This window comes from Siphateles boraxobius, unplaced genomic scaffold, assembly GCF_051911475.1.
Source record: "Siphateles boraxobius isolate OS27281-9 unplaced genomic scaffold, OSU_SipBor_1 8, whole genome shotgun sequence".
Taxonomy (NCBI): Eukaryota; Metazoa; Chordata; class Actinopteri; order Cypriniformes; family Leuciscidae; genus Siphateles; species Siphateles boraxobius.
The window spans coordinates 25,172,633-25,197,184 of NW_027509208.1; the positions used below are offsets into that span (position 1 = coordinate 25,172,633).

The 24,552-nt window shown below is 43.5% G+C and overlaps 1 protein-coding gene across 31 annotated transcripts in view; it reads left to right on the plus strand.

Annotated features, from left to right (window-relative positions):
* Positions 1-24,552, plus strand: part of nrxn3b (neurexin 3b) — a 623,191-nt gene that overhangs the window by 331,560 nt on the left and 267,079 nt on the right. The window contains exon 1 of one of the 31 annotated variants that reach the window (XM_077219949.1): positions 23,602-24,428. The exons of the other annotated variants lie outside the window; for them this stretch is intronic. Within the exon in view, the coding sequence (XP_077076064.1) occupies positions 24,194-24,428 (235 nt within the window). The 5' untranslated portion in view covers positions 23,602-24,193. Of the gene's footprint in view, positions 1-23,601; positions 24,429-24,552 lie in introns of those variants that run through there. 31 annotated transcript variants of the gene reach the window in all.

A 24,552-nucleotide genomic window follows, 5' to 3' on the forward strand; every position in this document is an offset into this window, starting at 1 on the left:
AAGGAGGTTTATCTAGTGCTGTTGCTAGTTAAATATTTTCTGGCCAGCTGAGCTTTATGAGAGTGAAAATAAGGAGTTTATTAGATGAAATATATCTAAAAACAGGAAAAACTCTGTATCTCAGCCTCCTCGTCGGGGACTGCCGTTTTTCCCTATCTCCACACCACACTGAGGTGTCAAGATCTTGGAATAAGTCGGTTTCTATTTTATGTGTTTAATGCCCTACGTCTAACTATAGTAATGCTATGGGTATTAAGTATCATGGTATGACAGTGCCTCGGGTTAAAGAGACGCTTGCTAGCTTTCTCTCTCCCGAGTCGGCGTCATAATTTTTAACCCCGACGTTACCCACCAGCCATCTAAATAAAATTTTTTTATTAGGCAACGCTGGTGGGTAAATTATAAAGACATGGATGAATGTGAGGTTGTCAGCACTGACGCTATTCGAGAATTGCGTCGTGCAAAAACAGATAAACTATACTGGGGAGGGACGGTTTCGAGAAATCGTTTCTCCTCTGCGTCCTCTGGGTGGCGACTCTCTGAGGAGGGTCGCACACGGCCAGTTCGGTTGTTTTCCTGCTGGTGGCCACGGACTGATATATATATATATATATATATATATATATATATATATATATATATATATATATATATATATATACGTTTTTCTGATTTAAAAGTAAAGAAAAATAAGATAAAATTATGTCTGTTCTTCTGGATGCTCCGCTTTCAAAAAACTAAGAATAAACCGTTCAGCGGCGTTCCAGAGGTTTCTTCCTCACCAATCTATGTTCCTGAGACTGCTGGGCGGAGCAGTCTCAGTCTACTAAGCTCCTCGCAGCACAGCGAGCATCGCCATTTGGGCTCCTCCACAATCAAAGAGGACTTGGGTGGCGGTAGCAGTCTAGCCAGTTAGAGATATGCAAGATCTGAGGACTATTTTATCTCTAAAAAAGCTTGGACAATAGGAAGCCCTGATGCCGAGGCTATCAGGCTTCTAAAGGGTGGTCCCCTCCGGGGTAGGGATGGTTTTTGAGAAAATCGTTTCTCCTCGGCGCCCTCTGGGGTGCGACTCTCTGAGGAGGGTCGCAGCGCTGCCAGTTCGGTTTTCCTGCCGGTTCGCCGTTCAGGACACCAAGGTGTCAGTGTCCCCAAACGATCCTCCGAGGGGGGTCGTAGAGCAGTCAGTTCGGTTTCCCTGCAGGTTCGCCGTTTCAGGGGGCCGAGGTGCCTGCTTTTTCCAATGATCCTCCGAGGAGGGCCATTGGAACTAAGTTATTTAAAGGGAGGCAAGATCTGAGGACTGTCATCTCTAATAAAGCTTCTGAGGGCTCCTTCGGGGCATGGACGGTTTTGAGAAATCGTTTCTCCTCGGCGCCCTCTGGGGTGCGACTCTCTGAGGAGGGTCGCAGCGCTGCCAGTTCGGTTGTTCCCTGCCGGTTCGCCGTTCAGGGCACCGAGGTGTCAGCGTCCCCATACGATCCTCCGAGGAGGGTCGTAGAACGGTCAGTTCGGTTGTTCCCTGCCGGTTCGCCGCTTCAGGGCACCGTACTGACTGTTCAACCAAATCCAGAGGCCAGTCTTGAGAGACTGGTTCCCCTAGTAGAATTTCTGGCAGCGTGGAAACTACTGCCACATATTTCTCGGTGGGTCCTGCACACTATAGAAAAGGGTTCAGAATTCGGTTCTTGTCCGCCCAGATTTCTAGGGGTCCTCCCCACTGTGGTGGACCCCGAGCAGGCTTTGGTTATGGAGCAGGAAGTACTGACACTTCTGCAAAAGGAGCTGTAGAAGGGGTTCCTCCTCCCGGCAGACAGTCAGCGTTTTACTGCCATTACTTCATTGTTCCGAAAGAGGATGAGGGGTTGCGTCCTACTCTAGACCTGCGTTAATTAAACAGCATATTATGCTTACGCTAAATATGATTGTGTCATAGATTCAGTCCGAGGACTGGTTTGTCACAATAGACTTAAAGGACGCTTACTTATCTATCCATCCTCATCACAGGAGGTTCCTGAGGTTTGCTTTCAGGGGCGAAGCATACCAGTATCGGGTTCTTCCATTCGGCCTAGGTTATCACCCCACACCTTTTACAATATGCGTGGATGCAGCTCTGGCTCCTCTGAGATTCCAGGGCATTCGCGTATTAAATTATATCGACGATTGGTTGATTTTTAGCTCAGTCCGAGCTTTTGGCAGTTCAACATCGAGATGTCGTTCTGTCCCACATAAGGAGGTTGGGGTTGCGGCTCAACACCAAAAAGAGTGTACTCCTCCCAGCTCAGAGGACCACTTTCTAGGTGTATTATTGGATTCGGCAACAATGCAAGCACGTCTGTCTCCTGCACGTATTTCTGCGATTCTCACAGCCGTAAAGAATGTAAAACTAGGTCAGTCACTCACTGCAAACAGTCTCTGAGACTGTTGGGGCTCATGGTAGTTGCGTCTAACGTAGTTACTTTTGGCCTTCTGTACATGAGACCCCTGCAGTGGTGGCTCGGGACCAAGGGGTTTTCTCCGAGGGGAAATCCGTTTTCGCATGATCAAGGTCACGCGGCTATGCCTTCGTGCCTCGGTCATGTGGAAGAAGCCTTGGTTCCTCGCCCAGGGCCCAGTGCTGGGTGCTTCTTGTCGACGCGTCACGCTATCGACGGATGCTTCCCTCACAGGATGGGGGGCGGTCATGAGTGGCCGCTCGGTGAACGGTCTTTGGCTGGGGCTCATGGCAGTTGCGTCCAACGTAGTTACTTTTGGCCCTCTGTACATGAGACCCCTGCAGTGGTGGCTCGGGACCAAGGGGTTTTCTCCGAGGGGAAATCCGTTTTCGCATGATCAAGGTCACGCGGCTATGCCTTCGTGCCTCGGTCATGTGGAAGAACCTTGGTTCCTCGCCCAGGCCCAGTGTTGGGGGTTTCTTGTCGACGCATAATGCTATCGACGGATGTTTCCCTCACAAGTCGGGGGCAATCATGAGTGGTTGGTCGGCGAAGGGTCCGGACAACACACTGATGGTCTCGTATATCAGAGCAGATATCCTGTTGAGGCAGGGGCTGTGGCCCGGGGAATGGAGACTTCACCCCGAGGTGGTGGAGCTTCTTAGGGAGAACTTCGGTCAAACTACAAGTCGACCTTTCGCATCGCTTGTACAATGCATTGCCCTTGTGTTTCTCCCTCACGCATCCAGCTCCGCTTGGACTGGATGTAATGTAATAGGTGTGATTGCCACTACACCTATACGCTTTTCACGATATCTTTGCTCCTGGGAGCTCTGGAGTTGTGGATACTGTGGGCTCGGCCTCTGAGGGGGCCCAGCTCATAGATTCAGGTTTCTCGACCGAGGTCGTGGAGACCATACTCCAGTCTAGAGCTCCCTCCACGAGAAGACTAATATGCTGTTCTCTGCCTGGTGCAGAGAACGCCTTCTGAATCTCGTTTCTGCCCTTTTTGGTACAGTACTTGATTTCTGTAATGAATGTTTCTTTGCTGGTCTATCTCTGAGGAGAGATCCCTAATTTCGTCTTCTCCGTGGTACATGAGGCTGAGGCCTGCACGTACTTGGATTTGCACCTGGTTGGTGGTAGTATTTCTTCACCCCAGATCGGGTTGTATTTCTAGGTCCCTACTAAATGTGCGGTCATTTGTGCTCCAGGCCTTCTGTCCTCCACCTTTAATACCCCAGATCAGGAAAATCTTAAATCTGTTATGCCCTGTCCGGGCTTTGGATGATTAGGTCCACAGAGCTGCTCTGTGGCGTTTATCAGAACAATTATTTGTCTGCTTCGGGTAACCTAAGATAGGTTGCCCTGCATCTAAACAGATAATGAGCAAGTGGGTAGTTGAGGCTATCTCACTTGCTTATGAAGCGGCCGGACAGCGTTCACCTGTGGCTGTTCAGGCCCATTCTACTAGGAGTATGGCTGCATCTAGGCTTTAATTTCAGGTGTTTCCCTTCAGGATATTTGTAATGCGGCAGGCTGGTCCTCACCTCATACATTTGTCAGATTTTATGACCTACACCTCTCCACTCCCGGGGCTAGGTTGCTTGCTTCTAGTGTGCGCAAGGACTTCACACAGAACGGGCATTTGTCTTATGGCGTAGTGGGTATGGGGTTCCCACCGCGTCTCAACGCAGCTCGAGTTCCCTTGAAAGGGAACGTCTCAGGTTACGTATGTAACCCTGGTTCCCTGAGAGGGAACGAGACGCTGCGTTCTCCCGCCATACTTCCTGCATGCCCTGATCGACTTGCTTCAGGCTTTTTCAGAAGCTGTCGCGGTCTGTTTTCTGGTGTGCTTTATAGCTTCCTGGTCTATGACGTCACCGCCTATGACGTCTCGCTCTTCCATTGGACTGATTATACACGTGCTTCACGACGCAATCACGCAGCGCGTTCCCACCGCGTCTCAACGCAGCGTCTCGTTCCCTCTCAGGGAACCAGGGTTACATACGTAACCTGAGACGTTTTTAATCTCCAATTGGCGCAATTTTGAAATATTAAAGGATGTGATTTAATTACATAAATATATAGTCTGACGCACTGCATATTTCAGAGTGAATTTACTCTAATTGCCGTGCTTTGTGTTGTCTTTACTTCAAAAACATTAATGAAAATAATCATAAGTAATGTTTTCAACTATATGAAACAATATGAAAATACATAGTAATAAACAGCAGTATTTACTGACATGTACCTTTACAAAAGCATACAATGATTGTTAAGTTCTATGCATTGGACTTTTCAAGATTTTTGAGTATTCACAATACTACTTAAAAAAATGTACTTAATATATTGTGAATATTTAATATATTGCCCAACTCTATTGATAGTTTCCTCATCCTGAATTACTTTTTACTGTTTTGGGACAGTTGGATAAAAATAGCTAAATGTAAGGTAACCAGAAAAACCTGACCTCAAGTAAAACAATGTTGACAGGTTATTAATTATAGGTGTTCTAACATCTTGCATGTTGATGACTTTGATTGTTACAGTACTCACAGGTGAAAGCAGTTGCACATGATTCAGAGAGCTCAATTAAAGGTTTGAACAAAGGCGATGACTGTCAGCCTGCTGTGTCAAGAACTAGCACAGCCGGTGGTTATATCCTTGTCTCATCAACAGCTCTCTTTCCCATTCACCTGTGGAGCTCCATATCAGGGACCTGGTGCAAATGAGCCACAGAAACTTTCAGCCTTGAGGACTATAGTCTATACAGCACGCCAGACCCGTCGCCAGACCTCAGTCTTAAGGGGGGCATATGAAATGTATGGGGGGGCACAATTATTATTAGCCTACACTATGTATATTTATAATCAACTCTAGTCGCGCAACATGTAATCATCACGTTAAACACATAACCGACCGGGTAGCCTATAGCCTACACCACATTACACAGTAGCAATGTTATGAATATCCATTAAACACTTGACTATACAACATATTAGATGTAACACCAGAAACATCTCTCAAACATTGCAGTATTTAAACACAGTTTAAATACTGTTTAAATACAGTATTTAAGTATTTAAACATTTAAAGCAGTCAACAGAGGAATATGCATTGCCCTGACACACACACGCACACACACACACACACACACACACACACACACACACACACACACACACACACACACACACACACACACACACACACACACACACACACACACACACACACACATACATACACACGCACGGAAATACACTCGTACAGATACTTCGAGTGGAGGCAGCGCTGTCCTCTCTCCAGTCCCAGTACAGCGGGAGGAAGCGTTTCTCCGAGCAGGACCTCCTTATCAAAGTATCATTCCACTCGGAAGGAACTGAAGCGAGTAGGCCGGCGAAAACTCATTTTGAAACAGCTTTCAAAAATGCGCGGTAACTGTTGAACGGCTTGGTTGTACGTGACGTACGTAGCTAAATCACACCATTGTTTCTTTATATTTTTAATATTTTAATGATAAAGAATGCAACACAAAATTAGCAACTATGATAATATTAAAATTAAATTAAAATTAAATTATCTGTGCCTCAAGTTTGGGGGGGGCACAAGCATTTTTTGGGGCGGGCCCGGCCCCCTATGGCCCGCCCATAGCAACGGGTCTGCAGCACGCACAATCCATAAATCACAGCAGTCTGGTTGAGAAAGAGGTGTCAACAGCAGGAATCTGTTGGGAATGGAAACCTCTGGACATGGGGGGTGAGATTACGAGAAACAAAACCTAGCAGGGGGTTTCCTGCAGTATGGACGTCTGTCTCATGTGCTGATTGGAGTTTGACTGAATTAATGTGGGTGTTCATAAAAGGCTCTATTTCGGGCATGATTTGATATGGTTCTCATTCAAGTCAAGATGTCTGTTGGAAATTCAGATAAATTAAAAATTTATTTGGAATATAAAAGCATTTTTGGATTATATATACTATGATAGTTCACCATTCTGATCAACATGAACCATGTGCTTTCATTTTTACATATTTTTTTACGCCAAAAGACCGTTTGCCCTGGTGCAAGCTGTTAGTAAATCTGGCCCTTAAAGTCTTAAAAGTAAATGTATCTTGTTTTCAGAATTTTTTACTGGAAAACAATATCAAAACACAATAACATTGAGCCGTTTAGCCCCTATTTCAGAAAATAAGGCTTGTTATCTTAAAACAAACTGTCAGCAAGCATATGCAAACTCATCTAGAAATCACTCCTCAACAATTACCCAATCAGTTAATAAAAAGGTCACGTGTCGTGATCTACAGAGAGAATGGCTAATGAGTGTGTTGTGGGACGTGCAACAGCTATGATGCAGTGTTAGCGCTGCAGGCGTACCGAAGCATAGTTCCTCCATTCTCCATATCGGCTGACTGTTACTCACAGCTCTTGCCTGTTTAAAGCTCTCCCTCCATGACTATGGAGTCATTACCAGACCAGAGGAGACACGTATGTGCTACATTTACACAATAGGCAAAATAAATGCGAACCCATTTGAGACCCCACTATGGCCCTTGTGTGGCTGGTTATTTTCCAGAGAGCTGTTTGTGATATAATGGCCCTGAATGGAGACAGCTGTGCATTCACAGGCGCTCTACAGCCTGTGTGGATGGTGGCACAATCGATTCAAATCTTTGCTCTGCGCTGGAATGATGCCTGGAGCCGCTCACATTTCTCTGCCTAAGTTATTTTGTGCTGGGTGGCTTAAATCATCTCACAGAAATGATATATACATACATTATATCAATATGCATTGTAATTTTGATGGCTCCTAAAATATTTGTTTTGGTGGCTTAATGTGTGAAATTAAAATTGTGTTTCTACATTATGTTTTGCTTTGTTTGCTTGAATTATTATTTTAATTGTATTTATCCACCAAATCCAATTTTTACTTGCACGCAGGTAGACTTTAAAGAAAAATAAATGGTTTTGCAGTCTAGTGCTCCAAACTAAAATGTAGCCTAATCCTCTTGACGCGATTCGAAGCGGCATTAAAGGGATAGTTCAGCCAAAAATGTTTTAAAGTCCATAAAAGTGCATCTATTCATCATAAAAGTGCTCCACACATCTCCGGGGGGTTAATAAAGGCCTTCTGAAGCAAAGCGATCAGTTTGTGTAAGAAAAATATTCATATTTAACACGTTACAAAGTGAAATTCTAGCTTCCGGTCAAACGGCACAGTCTACTTACGCAACTTACGCAACTTATGACGTCAGAAGTGACATTGTGTAGCGTAAATATCAGCAGTATGTCGCATTACTCGCATAAGTTTCGCATTACACTTAAGTCAAATCCGTATGTTCGTTGAAGCTAGTTATTTTATTTTTTGAAGGTATACTTATGGATATTTGTCTTACACAAACACATCACTCTGCTTCAGAAGGCCTTTATTCACCCCCAGAGATGTGTGGAGTTTGTTTATGTTGGATAGATGCACTTTTATGGATTTTAAAAAAGAAACGGCCATTCACTGCCATTATAAAGCTTGGAAGAGCCAGGACTCTCCGATTGTATTAGTCTGAAAGTATAAATAAACCATTCCACATGTTCCTGATGCTGGCATCCTTCTGAATTCTGTCCAAAGACAAAAACAGGTTGTTTATTGTCCATTTGGCCTGTTGTCAGCACTCAAGCGTGGTGTGTACATCAGTATCTGTATACTGTATTCAGTGTAGACAACGGCAGAGATTTTTATCCATTTGCTTTTGACTGGACACTCGCATCCGGTGTTGAGAGGGGTCAGCCATTAGAAACCTGAACAATAGTGGGCCGAAGCCTATAGTGTGATGAAGTATAAGTGTTCGTTAATGTCGTGCTGTGGAGGAAGTCTTATACTAATGAATTTGCCCATGTGACGTCACAGATCCCACAGTATTCAAAAAGCTTTTTTGGGCTTGATTAAATAAATCCTGTGTTTATGAGGAAGTTTTAAGCTATGAAACTTGCAGGATGTTTTAATGGTAAGACCTCCTGTATGTCAAAAGCTCAAGGAAAAATTCTAATATTGTGATCATATTCTTTGTTGTCATATTCATATTGTTTTCCACATGATTTACTCTACAGTATATTTTTGGCATTTGATTTGAAGTTCATTAATTTCCAACTTACTGTATCACAAATATTTTTCTCCCCTTAAACAGTTTAATCCTCTGGGGACGGATTGGGGCGGTACCACCCAAAATGGCATACTTTTACAAATGTGTAATTATCTTAAAAACTATTCAGGATAGAGAGGTGCGGTCTTTTTGCCATCTTCCTCAGATTCCGCTGAAAACAGTGATAACAAACTTACCCGGCTTGTATACACACTTCCTTGTTGCGCAATACCACTACGTCAAAGGCCAATGAAATCGATGTTGCTTGGCAGATTCACGAGCAACAACCAATGGAAAAATTGCCGATGGAGGAATATTTTGCTTACCCAATCAGAGGAAGGTTACCATGACGTATTCTAGCAAATCGGAGGACTCTGTAGCCGTGCAAGGGGTGGTACTATATATACTATTACGCAAACAGCGTTGAGTGGCAGAGACGACAGAAAGCGAACGGACCCGTCGAGTATAAACAAGAGCGCACAGAGATATGAGAGAGAGAGACAGAACAATTATAATATATATATATATATATATATATATATATATATATATATATATATATATATATATATATATATATATATATATATATATACCCACATACAATTATAGCATTATTTATTGTTTTAGCACTTTTATGGCAAGCAGTAAATGATTTACGGTGGAACAAGCTCTGGAACAATTACTGGAGAGTGACAAGGAGAAAGCATTGCATAGAAAATTCTAAGCATTCCTAAGAAAAACGCCTGGGACTATTTGTAAATAAAGTTAAAATTTTCATTGTTCTTTACACATTTTATTTAACAATTACACATGTCTGTCAAGCTAAGGCTTTGAGAAATATATTTTTTTTTCAAAAACTGTTCACTATTGTTGTGTGAAGTGTGATTTTCAGAAATAAAGGCCCAAAATCGAATTTCCGTTTTTGAAATTATCTAGTTTATTATACATTTTCACTCATACTTCCTTTATAAACATATTACATGCGTGCTTATGTTAGCTAAGGGTCTTCTGAATCCATACCAAACACATAGTGTTCCATCTCCATTATATATAGTTTATAAGCCCAAATGTAAAAATAGAGAAAACGGACCAAAAAGAGCTTAGTCCCCAGAGGGTTAATTTTCTGAAAACAATTTGGTACTGTACAGTATTATTGTTGTGTTCTGCATACTCAAGTAGTTAGATTACACTATTGTTATGCTGTTGTTTCGAAAGAAAGAAAAAGCTCATTCATTGTAGTGATTGATATTATGTGTATTTGATAGTTGTATTAGTCAGTTGAAGTCAAAGTCTGAATTAGATTATATATGATACAGTTTTGAGTTGAATGTTTGATTTTCCCTTGAAAGTTTGAGGTTTATACAATTGGTGCTTTAGCAATCGAGCAAAAAAAATCAAGCACTTTTAAGACATACATTTTCCTTCAGGCTAAAATCATTAGTGAAAAAGGAAGATTGAGAGTTTTAAATTCCCTGTATTTCATTAAGTTGTGTATTAACAGTATTGGCTACTAACATCTAGCGAAATATCATATAAAATAATGTATTACTGGACATGCAAACCCCGGATACATAGCCACTATGTGTGCGCACAAGCAGTTGAGTGTGTCGTCACACATTTATGATGTCCATATCTGTCTCCTCTCGTTTCTTGTTGTAGTCTTTTTTTGAAAGGTGGGAGTGCGAGCATTCATCCATAAGTGATGCCTGTGATGCATTTTTAATCCTCCAAACACACATTCCTCTTTCAATTGCTTCTGTCAGTTTTGATTTTATGAATCATTCATATTTAATGCTGTTAGCCAAGCTGTGGTATCAGACAGTGGCCACCCTCCTTCATAAACCATACAACATTAGATCAGTCTATTACAAACACAACATGAGACCACGGTAAAAATGCTGCCAGTAAACAGCAGTGGTGGTCGCTGTCCGTGGTGCTGAACATTGAGACGTTCAAACACACAGAGATGAGATGTGTGTAGTTAAATCATACTAATCCTTGAATATATTGCCTGTGTACGTTTAGCTTTTAATAAATTATTTAATTTTTCATTATATTTTACTCACTTTAATTATACACATCATATGGAAACCTTGATAACAGTGGTCGACCAATATATATTGCAGAGGCCGATATTTGGCATGTTTTAATTATCAGTATTTGCTGATACGGGACTTTTATTTGACAGGGCTGAAAACGTCAGCACCTGAGCGCAGATCCACCGGAGCTTCTGAGGAACAGATTAAAAAATGTCACAAATCCGTAAACAGATCCGTAAATGTCAAATCCTCCATTCTGTCTGAATAAAAAAAAGTACCACCTCAAGAAGGTTTACAACACGTTTTACGGCAGTGATATTGTAACAGCTTTTAGAGCAGTTACTCTGGTCTTGAGCATTAGTACTACTACTATGCTCTAGGGGGCCCTCCAGACTTCTCTTCCTTTAGATAAAAAACAGGGAGAAGTAGAGTTGGGTATGTTTGGTTAGAGAGAAGCATGGCCTCTTTCTGCTAACCTTATGTGTAAAGTCCGGGTTGAGAAACTATGGTTTTAAGCTCATCCAAAAGGACTTCTTGGATATACCTCGTCCACAGAGTTATCGTTCTTATGCTACAGTATTGAGACATCTTCCCTTCCATGCTGTACGGGTTCTAATGGGGATACTATTTGATGATGCCAATATCATCATTTGATATATTGGATCAGCGCAGATCTGAGATGTTTGAGTGCTGCAAGGACATCATTATTACAACGTACCCTAAGCTAATACATGGATTCAATGAAGCGTAGAGCTTGAATTGAACTGCTGGACTTTTGCTCTTTTCTTGTTGGACCATCCCCACTCCTGGTATCACACCAGACAACACGGGTATATCTTCAAATGTTGACTCACTAGTTGTATCTTGTGGTGTGACTTATCTGATATAAATATGGTTTGCATTTACCTCTGTGTTTGGACTTGGTTTGAGAGTTTCTGAATCTGGTTAAAATTAATTTTAGTCAATGAAGTCCTCCCTTATAAATTTATTTGTGATTCAACCTTCAGAGAGTTCTCAGTTGGACGGTTACAATATCAACACTCACTGGCTCTCGCCTGCTTCGTCACAGATCGAAACATGCCATGTTTCGGGTGATGTGTGTTTGAACGAGAAGTGCGTGCCTTAATGGAGTGGATCGGGTTAAGATTTTCAGCGATTTTTATAACTTAAATTCTGCTCTGTGCCATATAAAAAACTATTATATTTTCCGCCAGAGAGGACTGCGACTGCAACACATCGTCATTTGGACAACTTTTGGTACAACTTTTGACATTGATGCAATAAATTAATTATTGTGATTATACTTGTCTGTTTGTATTTCTTTTTAAACTTTGCTTATTTTTTTAGGAAATGGTTATGGCTAGTTTTAGAGGAATGAGGTTTATTAATGGCTCAAAATATATTTTTAATGCGATATTGTTTCTATAATGTTAATTTTCCTATGCATTTCTGTCCATTACGTTTTATATATTCTGCTTCAGTTATGTTTGGGTTTGAGGGTAGAGTTAAGGGTCCAAAATGTATTCAAATAATGGTAAAAGGGTGATTATACAAATATCTTTATGATATAAAGATTTGTGAATATTTTGTTTCTTTAGCTGTAAATATGTAATAATGTTTGTTTAAATATTGTCAATACATCCAAATTTTACATTTCAGCATCTATCCAAATGTAGATAGTTGCCTTGAAGCCAACTTAAAATAACCCTTCAAGTGATGTTTACATTGCTCCTGTCTGTACTACTGTTTTTACAGAGGACATATTAGGAGGTTTTTTTTTACCTTTTCCCCTACTTTAGGGCTTAAAAATGTGGCAGCGTTTTGGTGCTCATTTATCAGCATTGGACAAACTTCCTGACGATGAGGTTTTGTTGTTGTTGTTTTTTTTCTTTCTCATAATTCTATTGAAATGTGATGCTAACGGTAAAGCATAAAAAAGCCAATTATGACTGCTAAATCTGCAGTTTGCTTTATTAATGTACTTTGTAAATATTAAAGTCAACACAGATATGCAGCATGACCAGCTCAAAGAGAAATCTCTCTGCCAGCTATTCCAGATCACTGATCAGCATCCCAGGTGATTTTAGAGCAATTTTAATAGTTCATTTGATGTTTGTTTGTTTGTTTACAATTTGATTGAGTCTTTTCACCCACTTTGTTGATTAGGTTCATTCAGGCATTTCAGAATTAGGCAGGATTGTTAGCTGAAACATAACAATGATCTTAAACTACTATTTAAACTGGCTTAGCAGTGTTGTTTTGATGTTATTCGTTCTGTACACTATTATGTTCTGTTGAACTTTTGAGGTGTCTGCTGGATACTTTGCATGATTAAATGATAGAATTTCTTTGCAATTGAATTTTGTCAAAGTAATTTTGTACACTTATAACAAAATATTTCTTTGATTTTCTGAAATTGTTGAGAGGAGTAGGTACTTATACAACACACTGTCCCAATCTTTCATTCCATAATGCTAAATTCGCTTATGGTAACCCTCGTTCCCTGAAGGAGGGAACGGAGACGTAATTTGTGACCGACCAATAGGAATCTCGTTAGAGAGGCAATCTACTTCGAGTGAAACTAAAACAAGCCAATACACATTGGCGTGCAATCATTTCCATCACCTGCGCGCCCTCGTTAGGGCGGGTATAAACGAGCAGCTGGTGGATTGCACTTCAGTTTTCCCTGAGGAGCCAACCTGATAAGCTGGCCGTCCCGGTGGGAGACAGCAGATGTGGCGACGGGACCTAGGTCTCCGTTCCCTCCTTCAGGGAACGAGGGTTACCATATGTAACCGAGATGTTCCCTATCAGTCGTCACTACAACGTAGCTCGTGACCGACCAATAGGAATCCCTACCAAAGCGCCACAGCTGCTGAACCCCATCCAGCGACCTGAGCAAGCCTTCTACCCCTTCTTGCCTGGAAGGACGATAGGAGGAGGCCTACACAGAGTGTACCCGACACTGTTGTTCCGTGATAACCCATACAGTGAGACATTGGATAACACTGGGAAAGCGTGCCCTCTCTGTTTAGGAATGAGAACGCTGCGGAAGCCACTTCTTCAAAGAGTTATGTGGAAAATACGTATGGACTAACCTGAAGGTTGTACTGCATACAAAGTAATGGGTGACTTAGCCCAAGGGAAAGACACGGGCTTCCGATAGGAGCATCCGTGGAGAATATACACATATGGGATCCCCGTAGGGTCACACATATGGAACCCAGCCCAGATCCGGCTCTCAAGGATTCAGCAGATAAAGGCCTGGCATCAGACGCTCCGCCATGTCCGGGCTGAGGGGTTTTGGAGGACTCGACAGGTTTTTCACTCTGGAGCAATAAGGGTGCAGGGTAGGGTGCACGATAGCATGCAGGAAGCCGACAGAGCCGGGCCTCTCGTTGCTTCTACCCGTTTAGGGTGAGAATACAGGAGGCGACCGGCTCTACACGTAGGCTATAAAATCTAGCAAACGTGTTAGGTGTCGCCCAGCCAGCAGCTCTACAGATATCTGTTAGCGAGGCGCCACGAGCCAGCGCCCAGGAGGATGCAACGCCTCTCGTGGAGTGTGCATGCAACCTGAGCGGGCAGGGCACGCCTTGTGCTTGGTAAGCCAAGGGGATGGCACCCAATATCCAGTGGGCCATCCTCTGCTTGGAGACAGCCTTTCCCTTCTGCTGGCCTCCGTAACATACAAAGAGCTGGTCTGAGGCCCTGAGACTTTGAGTTTTGTCCACGTACAAACGCAGAGCGCGAACAGGACAGAGCAAAGTCAGGGCTGGGTCTGCCTCCTCCAAAGGCAGTGCTTGCAGGTTCACTACCTGGTCCCTGAAGGGAGTGGCAGGAACCTTGGGCACATAGCCAGGCCGGGGTCTTAATACAACATGGCTGTCACCCGGCCCGAACTCTAGGCACGATTCGTCGACCGAAAATGCATGCAGGTCTCCTACTCTCTTGACAGAGGCCAGTGCAACCAGTAGGAAAGTCTTCATGGAGAGAAGCTTTAAGTCTACTGATTGCAGAGGATCAAAGGGAGCATCCTGAAGTGCTCGAAGCACCAGGGAAAGGTCCCAAGAGGGTATGGCGGGGGGTCGAGGAGGATTTAATCGTCTCGCCCCCCTGAGAAACCTGACGATCAGGTTGTGCTTCCCAGCTATTGCCAGCTATGCGGTCGTGATATGCTGAAATAGCTGCAGCATGTACTTTGAGGGTGGAGGGAGACAGCCTTCGCTCCAACCCTTGCTGCAAGAAGGAAAGCACAGACCCGGGGGTCTTCTCGGCGAGAAGAACACCATTCGACGAACAGGTTCCACTGAAGTGCTGAAGTGATGGTGCACCTCTGGGGGTAAGTCACCTAGAACCTCCGCGCCCCTTTGAGGGACCAGACATGGAGTTTCCAGAGGTCTGGACGCGGGTGCCATAGGGTGCCCTGTCTCTGAGTCAGAATATCCTTCCTCAGAGGAATGGGCCAGAGAGGGACTGTCAGAAGGAGCATGAGTTCTGGGAACCATGTCCGGGTGGGCCAGTAAGGCGCCGCCAAAAGGACCTGCTCTTCGTCCTCCCTGACTTTGTCCAGTGTCTGCGCAAGTAGGCTCACTGGGGGAAACGCATATTTGTGGAGGCCCCTGGGTCAACTGTGTGCCAGTGCGTCCGTGCCGAGTGTTCCCTCGGTCAAGGAGTAAAACAGATGGCAGTGGGAGGTCTCTGAGGAGGTCAAACAGGTCTACCAGAGCCTCCCCGAACTCTCTCCAGATCAGCTGAACCGCCTGGGGGTGGAGTCGCCATTCTCCCGGAAGCACAGCTCATGATAGCTCGTCGGCCACACAGTTGAGCACCCCGGGGACACACATGGCTCGAAGCGACCTCAGATGCTTCTGACTTCAGAGGAGGAGATGGCGGGCGAGTTGCGACATGCGACGGGAGCGTAGAACACCTTGTCGGTTGATGTACGCAACGGTCGCAGTGTTGTCAGTACGGACCAGTACGTCCCTGCCCTGTAGGCGTCTTTTCAAGCGGCTCAGGGCGAGATGTACTGCAAGCAACTCGAGGCAGTTGATGTGCCAATGCAGTTGAGGGTCCTTCCACGATGAAGTAGGGACTGTAGTGCCCTGACCTCATATCGGCTGGAGGGACTGGCTCTAATGTGTCCTTTGCCAGTAGGACTGCAATCTCTGCACGCAAGACACTGTAGACCTGCTCTCACTGTAGTGGAGTGGATGGCCCGAAACTTGGGGGACGCCGGGCGAACTGAATCGCATAGCCGAACCTGGTGGTCCGAATGAACCAGGCTCTCAGAGACCGTAAAAGCGGGACCAAAGGTACTGTAGGCGTACCGGGAGTGGGGCAGCGAGGTGGAACACAGGGACACTACTCGGGAGGTTCTTTCTGGGGAGGTGGCCCGTTGCAGGGTCTGTGTGTTCTGTGCAGCACTTACCTGGTTCCACGGGGCAGGAGGTGCAGGAGGCGGCTCGGTGGCGTTCTCGGACTGCACTCTGCTGCCCGCTGGCAATAGAAGAGCGCGGATGAGAGTGGGGAAGATCCTGTCCTCCCACTGCTCTCCGGGCCCTCTTCAGACCCAGAGACGAAGGGAATCGCTCTACTATTAAACATTTGGGTACCGCTGGTTTTGAGGCCAGGGGCGGAACAGAATATTTTCCACCCGGCCCTCTTCCGGGGGAAGGAGCGGTGGGGTCACCGTCTCCTGTAGAGCAGTTCCATCCATCTCCGGGTCGCCCGTCCTGGGGGCACTTACCTGTTTTGGTTTTGCCGCCTTTCTTGGCGGGGGCCTGGACGGGCGGGGCGACCTGCCTGCGAGAACCTACAGGCCCTGGAAGCAAGACATGGTTCTCCGCGCCAACTGGAGTTAGGATACAGCTGCATGGCAGCGGCCCATTCCACTGGCGGGATACGCGTGTATCCCTTAGCTGCCCCGCCATCAAGGGTGGTGAGGGACGAGGGGCCACCGAGATGGTTTCTGGCAGTAAAAGTTGCCATCCATGTCTCTGTGAGGTCCTTGTGCACTTCCGGGAAGAAAGGCACTGGGATGGGTCGCAGAGAACCAGTGCACACCACCCCGAGATACCAATCATCCAGCCTCGAGGGCTCGGGACGCAGTGGTTTTTCCACTCGAGCCCGATCCTGTTGGCGGCCCGGGAAAGCATGGCCATCATCTCCGGGTCAGACTCAGGCACCGCTGGCACACCCGAAGGAGGCAGCGGGTCCGAGCCGTCATCCGCAGAGACTAGTGACCCACCCTTCGATGCAGCGATTGACATCTGGTCGTCGTGGGGAGCACCGAAATAAACAACTGGTACACACCTCAAGGATGGTCCAGCCTGTCCATCTGGTAGCTCAGCTGGCTGCGGAGCGTGAGAAGGACTAGGGTTCCTAGGAGGTTGGTTCCCCGAAGGAAGCGCACTCACCGTGATCCTCAGGTCTCCCTTGTTACTGCCCGGAGGCAGATGCACGGGGACTCCGCCCCTTTGCAGGAATGAGAGTCTCAACCACAGCTCCGAGATGGTCATCCTCCCACAATAGGTACATGACTCATCCACGAACGCTGCCTCAGCGTGTTCGAGGCCCAGACACACGAGGCAGCGAGCGTGACCATCCCGTGACCCCAGGTAACGACTACATCCAGAAACACACAGAACATCATCTTTTTTTCTTTTCTTTTCTTTTTTTTAAAAGACACAAACTATCTGTGTTTGCTCTTTTAGAGACTGCTCTCACAAGTGCTGAGGCACACAGGGGAACAGCCACCCGTGATCACAGTCAGGAATGTGCACCTGCTCTCCAACCATTATTAAACACACCTGAACACACACACACACATACACACACCTGAATACACACACACACACACACACACACACACACACACACCAGCTAATCAATGCCTTCAGACTAGAAAATTCCAGGCATGTGTGTTGGAGCTAAAATCTGTAAGACGTTGGCCCTCCAGCAGCAGGAACAGGTTAAGGGTGTTTATATAGTAAAATAGACTTTGGACATGGATAAATCAGAAAACATCGTTGTCACCTTAGATAGATATACTCCACGCTACACATTTCCCTCACAAAAATGAACAACGCCTCACATGTTGACAGTCATTTAGAGTGCATGAATGCAAATTGAGTGCTGAGAGATTTTTCAGCTGGGTGTCAAAATGAATCGGCAGGCTACGGGTTTTCTCTGAGACTCTTCTGAGATTGATTTTTATTTAACACCGGTCCTTAAAGCGGCCCTCAAAGCCACAGGAAGAGGGACCCTCACTGCCACCGGTGAAATACACTAATGGCACACTATCTTCAGAGTTAGGAATTAGCTGATTGAGATTTTGTTTGTTCACAAGAAGACCTAATGAGCCATCTGGAGAAAATGAGCCTTGTTTACAAATATCATTACAAACATTGTGACTTCTGCCAAAAAAAGAAGAAAAAAAGAAAAAAAAGAAATCTGCAAGCTCTATGTGAGTGCAGTGAAATCTTATAAGTGCAAGGAAAGGCAGCAATGGGAGATTTAACCTTCTCTTTTATGGCTGTGGGGTTTTTTTTTCACTCTACTAAATAAAGCCAAATGGATTAGATAGCAGATGCATGCAGTATTCAGAAAGGCATTTACACACAGATGAATAGACTGCAAACTTATTTTTACACCATCAGACTAAAATTCATGAATGTCTTCAATTAACTTATCGGTAAGCCACGTCCCCCTTAGTTACTGTTGCTAACTCGGACATACAAACAGAGTTGCTAACTGTCTTACAATGACAGCTGTCAGTGTGAAAACCTTGTCCCAAGATGTTTTTGATAAATGTTAGACACAGAAGGACCACCTCTCATCGAGAGCCAGTCAAGTGGGACTTAATATATGCCATGGAGGGATATATAAAAGATTTGAAAATAAATGTGGTGGGTAACAAGATTAATTTGGAAGCGTAAGCGGAATTTGGAAGGGTTTACAGATCACAATGTAGGTGGAAGAAGCCTCATGTTACGGTTGTCTCGATCACAGATGACAACATCCAGGATCAACGCTGTTCATATACCACAGGGTAAGATTACATTAATTTACATTTAACCAGTTTAATATGGAGAGGCACTGAAAAGTAGACCTTCGTTTATGTGTTTCTGACATGACGTGAGAACAGTTAGCTATTTAGGTTTGTAACTTAGCATGGACTTTAATTCTAACTTAATGAGAGTATGACAACCAGAAAATGAACGTTTTCATCTTCATTTGGACTGGGGTTGAATCCTTAGAGAACCAGGATACTGTGCCCACATCATTGATAAATTAACCAGGCTCCAGTAGTATTGCACAGATAATTGGTCTGTTCACGCAAATCTTACCACACTTTTGAAACGCGTGCACAGTACGGAAATTCAAAACATGAATAGCAATGCCCATTCTTTCACGATTCCTGGAATCATTGTTACAAGTATGCCAGGCACATCATTTTACCATTTTTGTAAAACCCTAATACTGGTGAGAGCTTCGGATCTTCCAATGTTTCTCTATGGCGCTGAAACCTAAAGTTGTCCAAGTTCAACTGATACTCAACTGCCATTGGCTCATCTGCGTTCGAGGGGAGGGGCTTACCAATAGGTCAATTGTGTGAAGAGAAAAGAGATGAGAAGAGAGAGGCATAAAGAGAGGAGAGAAAATGAGAGATATGAGGAGAAAATAAGAGGAGAGACATAGGGGGGATTAGGGGAGATGAGACGAGAGGACATGAGGAGAGATATGAGGGGAGGAGAAGAGAGAGGAGAGGAGAGATATGATTACATGAGATATGTGTGGAGAGGAGACAAGAGACATGATGTGAAGAGAAGAGACGGTGAGGGGGAGAGAATCAAAGATGAGGGGAAGGGAGAGGAGTAGAGAATGAGAGGAGAAACATCAGGAGAGGAGATAGAATTGATGTGCGGATAAGAGATAAGAGGAGAAAATAAGATGTAATGTAGATGTCATGTAATGCTGTGTTGGTCTGAAGAACCTGTGAAACACTAGTGAAACTTGCCTGCAGCAACCTGGAGTGTCAGTCTCATTAAGGCAGACCACATCCTTCCCTCCTGTGAACAAAATGAATTTCTCATTACCAGACTGCTGAAGGTGAATTATGAAGAAGGTTTGGGAGCACGAGGACCATTTAAATGGTTGGGCAGTGAGTAATCATGCGCTTTAGAGGTTTTTAATCAATTAGTGAAAACCTGACAGTGTTTGCAGGTGTTTTATGAAATATGGGCTCAAATTCATTTTAAAATCTGAGTTTAACAGACCAAAGACATTCCAGTTAATAAGTGATCATTATGAATAAATTAGTTCAAGTTATATTGAGAAGTCTATCCATTTGCATGCCAACAATATGCCATGGTTGTTGTGTAGAGCTTTGGCTAAATTTCACATGAGCAAAAAAATAAGGAGAATTAAGAATTATTTTTGTGTTGTTGTCACTGTGACCTCATCTGGACTCTCCATGGAGCTCTGGGCTGCATTCATTTCCTCTCCGGTTCTGTTGCTCATGTTACATGAGCGCAATGAGTAAACAAAGACTAATCTCTGCCACACACACGCACTCAAAAGAGGCTCAGATCTCTTGTTACAAGCAGCCAAACAGAAGATGTTCATCCATGTTTAGAGCGTGAGAGGTGACAGATTAAAATGAAGATGGTAAAAATCCACATTCAAATATTTTCCCATAGAAAGTCTGTTTTAGAGACTTGGAAGGTGTGCTATTAGGAAGTAACAAATTAATTAACTGGAAGTAATTATTGTTTAACACATTATGTTCATATTTATATATATTAGAGATACACTGATGTATCAGCCGCTGGTATTTATCGGATCAATCTTTTATTTATTTTTTGGTTTTGATTAATTAACTGTGTGAAGGCACTAGAGGTGTAACGATACCCTCAAGTCACGATTCGATACATATCATGATACTGAACTCACGATACAATATTATTGCGATACTCCAAGACATATGATAAAAGGTTAACAAATAATGTACTGTTGATTAAAATGCTAAATTTGATATTACATTGTGGCTGTAAATGAATAGGCTTGGACAACCCTAATACTGTTTGGGTTTGGTGCTGGAAACCCAAAGCACAGGACAATAGTAACACCAGAATAAAAGTATTCATGATTCTAAAGCTGAAAATACAGAATTATTTTAGACGAATATTCTTTCACTCTGTCACTGACTATATATATTTAAAATAATGTATGCCACTTTTTACTGGTAACATAAGACATTTGGCATTATCAGGACCCACAAATATTCCCCCATTGCATTATTATACATTATATTCAACGTTATATATAGTAGTTTAATGCAGTACTGACACTAAAACTCTTAATTTTTTTTTTCTCACACAGTAATTTTTATTCTGGGTGAACTATACACAATACATATTGTCACTATCCACAATACATATTGTTTAATTTTTGTATTGCGATATATTGTGACACGATATATTGTTACAGCCCTAGAAGGTACTGAGTTGTATAATGTCTGTTACATAATCCAACGTTTTTCTAACCATTCAGAAATGTCCATGTGCGTCTAAAAGTTGCAACCTCTTCTTGAGTCTCTCTGTAAGGCTGCACTCTGCTACTGGTTATTTCTAGCGCGTTATAAGCGCGTTGAGATTTTCTGTTATAACTGTGTCGTGTTAGCAGCCCCTAAGTTAATAACTAATGATCTTTAGTTATTAACGATTTTGGATGAGTGAGATTATTCATGGGTTTTGTTATTGCCGGTTTATCTGAAACTCGTGTAAAGGATTGACTCTCTTCTGAACGGAGGCGGGGAGCAGCAGCTCATTTGCATTTAAAGGGACACACAAAAACTGAGCGTTTTTGCTCACACCGAAAAAGGGGCAAATTTGACAAGCTATAATAAATGATCTGGGGGGTATTTTGAGCTGAAATTACACAGACACATTCTGGGGACTCCATAGATGTATATTAAATCTTGTGAAAAGGGGCATAATATGTCACTTTTAAGGAGCAGGAGGCCCTGAAAACGAATGCGGAAGTTGTTTTATTATAAACGTGAGTATCTTTGTTTTTTTTTATCGTGTTTCACAGAACTTAAGATATGCTGTCTTTTGCTTGAGTATTGTCATATGTCATCTTCGCTTTTGTTTTTTCATTTTAATTATTGTTATTATGAGCCTGGAAAGTCTAAACCTCCCCCACCAGCTATTTCATGGATTGACTCTCAAAGTGTGTCAGAAAAGTAAGATAACATACTCCTAATATATGTTTTTTTTTTCTTTTGGTTAACTTTTTAGTGATCGCAACCCCTTAATCTTGTCTCATTTTTTTATTAGTTACTTGGACTATCGTGTTATGTAGAGAGCTGTTCATGAAAACAGTGTTTGTTTTTTGAATCATCTTAGTAACACAAATTGCTTTCTCTTATTGATGACATCATCATTTCAAAATAAAAATATTTGCTATTTGACTGTTGTTTGACTGATTTGTTGACACAGTGAAAACATAATTTGCTTTTGAAAGTTTGAAATGTTTTAGGTTTCTATTTTAAATGTTTGAATTGTGCTTTGGTGCCTTGGAAAATCTGAGCACTCATTTTAATAAGAATTTTTTTTTTTCTTAAGTTTTAACAGTTATGGGGGCAATCATCCAGAAACTTTGATTCTATATATAACAGCAAAGTTATTTCTTGATCAAATCTACATGGGATGTAATGCAAATCATAAAAGATCGGCAAGTATAAAATATTACCCACAAATGAATCCACTGTCATTTTTACTAGTTTGAATGAAAATGTATGATTGGCAGGTAGCAGACTTAAAGGTTTTATAAAGCAACATCAAAATCTTTCCAAATACTCATTTTGAACCTTTTTTAAATACCCATATGGCCACACATAAGGAGTGATTGGGAATCACTGGTCTAGGAGAAATTATACTTTAATAAATAGATTTTGCACACAAAAAAATCACATGGATACTGAAACCATTTATAAGGATGTTTTTGTGTGTGTGTGTGTGTGTTGATGTTTCTTTTGGAGGCTCATTCTGCATTTAAGTCTCCCTTTGAAGTTATACGTATGATATACGGTGTGTTCAAATGACTTTTGTCATAAAAATGGATGCATTCAGCAATTTCATTTTTCTTTCTTTTCTCAGTTTTTCTCTTTTCCCCTTATTGACGTTCACAGCATTTTCACGGTACTGCAAGAAAAGCAAAACATGCACTTTAGGTGTGGATTAATGCTTTATCTGTGTATGTTTTATCAGTTTTTAGCATTCTTGTCACAAACAATGATTTGATGAAATGTAGTGGAAATGTAGTTTGGTCATACAAGACTGTAAGCTCCTAAACCCACTAAATGAGTTGTATTATTGAGGAAGTTTTACAGTTATCATTCATCAACAGTACATAAAATACCTTCAAGCTGTATTGTAATCAACAACAAAAACAAACGTATGTTTAATAACAAGAAGCTTGAAAATTCAAGCTTAAACCCATTGTTTCCCATTGATAAATTGCAACTTTATGTTGGTATTCAAGTGTTCTCAACTAATAAATATAATGAGACCTATATGACCTGAAAGAAGCCACAGCATTTGTTTGCATCGGCAAAGGATCTGTATCTGTTTTTATCAGGCTTAAGATTGGTGAAACATTATATGTATGATGAATCTCTCTCACCATCACCGAAACATGGAGCAGTTCTCTCAGCTCAGATGACATCCTTATCACCAAACTGCGGTGAGAAATGGCATTCTATCGCTCTCGCTTTGGGGAGAGTGGAAAGTGTTCTCTCACTTTCCTCGCTCTCACACTCTCTGCTCCTCGTGACTGGAAGGCAGCTCACTCCTCTGCAGAGGCAGCCAGCCCTCCTGATTTGCTCGGTGCCGTGGAGCGATTTGCATAGGGCTTGCCCACATCTGAGCAACTCCCGCCTCCTCTTTCACATCCATCCCATCGTCTCCGCTTACTTTCACCTGAGTCGAGCCTCCCTCCTCTCCCTCTCTCCTCTCTGCCAGCTTCTGTCTCCATCCTCTCTGCTGGAGAGTCTCTGCTCTGTCTCTCTGTCTTGCTCAGTGAGTGTTGGAGTGGGGGCTCGGATCTCAGGCAAGACTTTTGGTTCATTAGCTGTGTGAGCGGACGCAGCGCTGAAGAGAGTCAGTGAGCGCCTCTTTGCCTCAGTTGGGGAGAAGAAGGAGTGTGTGGTCGTGAGACAGCTGTTTGAAAGCAGTGGCGCAGGTTTGCTGGTCGCCACCCGTTGACTCCCCGCCACATTTTTTCTCCCCCAGAGGTGAGCCGGGTCAATTGGGGATACTGGTTCTGCCTCTCAGAGGAGCAGCTGATGAATAACATCTGCTGGAACTGAGGAATAACTATTTTGCCAACTCTCTCAGGGCCACCGATTCTTCGGCAGCGGTGAAAAGAGGATTTTGCTTTGGATTTTCATCAAAGAGAGTGCATGCGTTCCCTACCATGGGATCTTAATGGACGTCAGGTCCCGCTCACCTGTTTCTCGTTCCATTTCGCCTGCTGAAAGCTGTCCTGCAGCGAGGAGGGGGCGACAACCATGCGCCCCCACTCTGAGACCCGATGCTCCCTTTGGCTTGCCCGCGTGCTGCCTCTGGCTGTAGGGTGCATGTTTGGCACCGCATGGGGCTCAAACCCTGCTAACACCATCGTCCTCTTGTCCTCCACGTTCTCACATTCTGAGACCCAGCACCACCGTTACCCGGCAGGAGCCTGGCTTCACCCTCCACCCGTCGCCATCTACCGCTCCCCCGCACCCCTGCGAGGTGGACATGGTGAGTTTCTGCTTAGAGAGGTGTTTCAGACAGCTGACCAAAGTACCAGAAACTACAAACTGAGACAATTGCTGCTTTCAGTCACTGCATAGTCTGCATAATCTTCAACAATTAACTTTGCTGG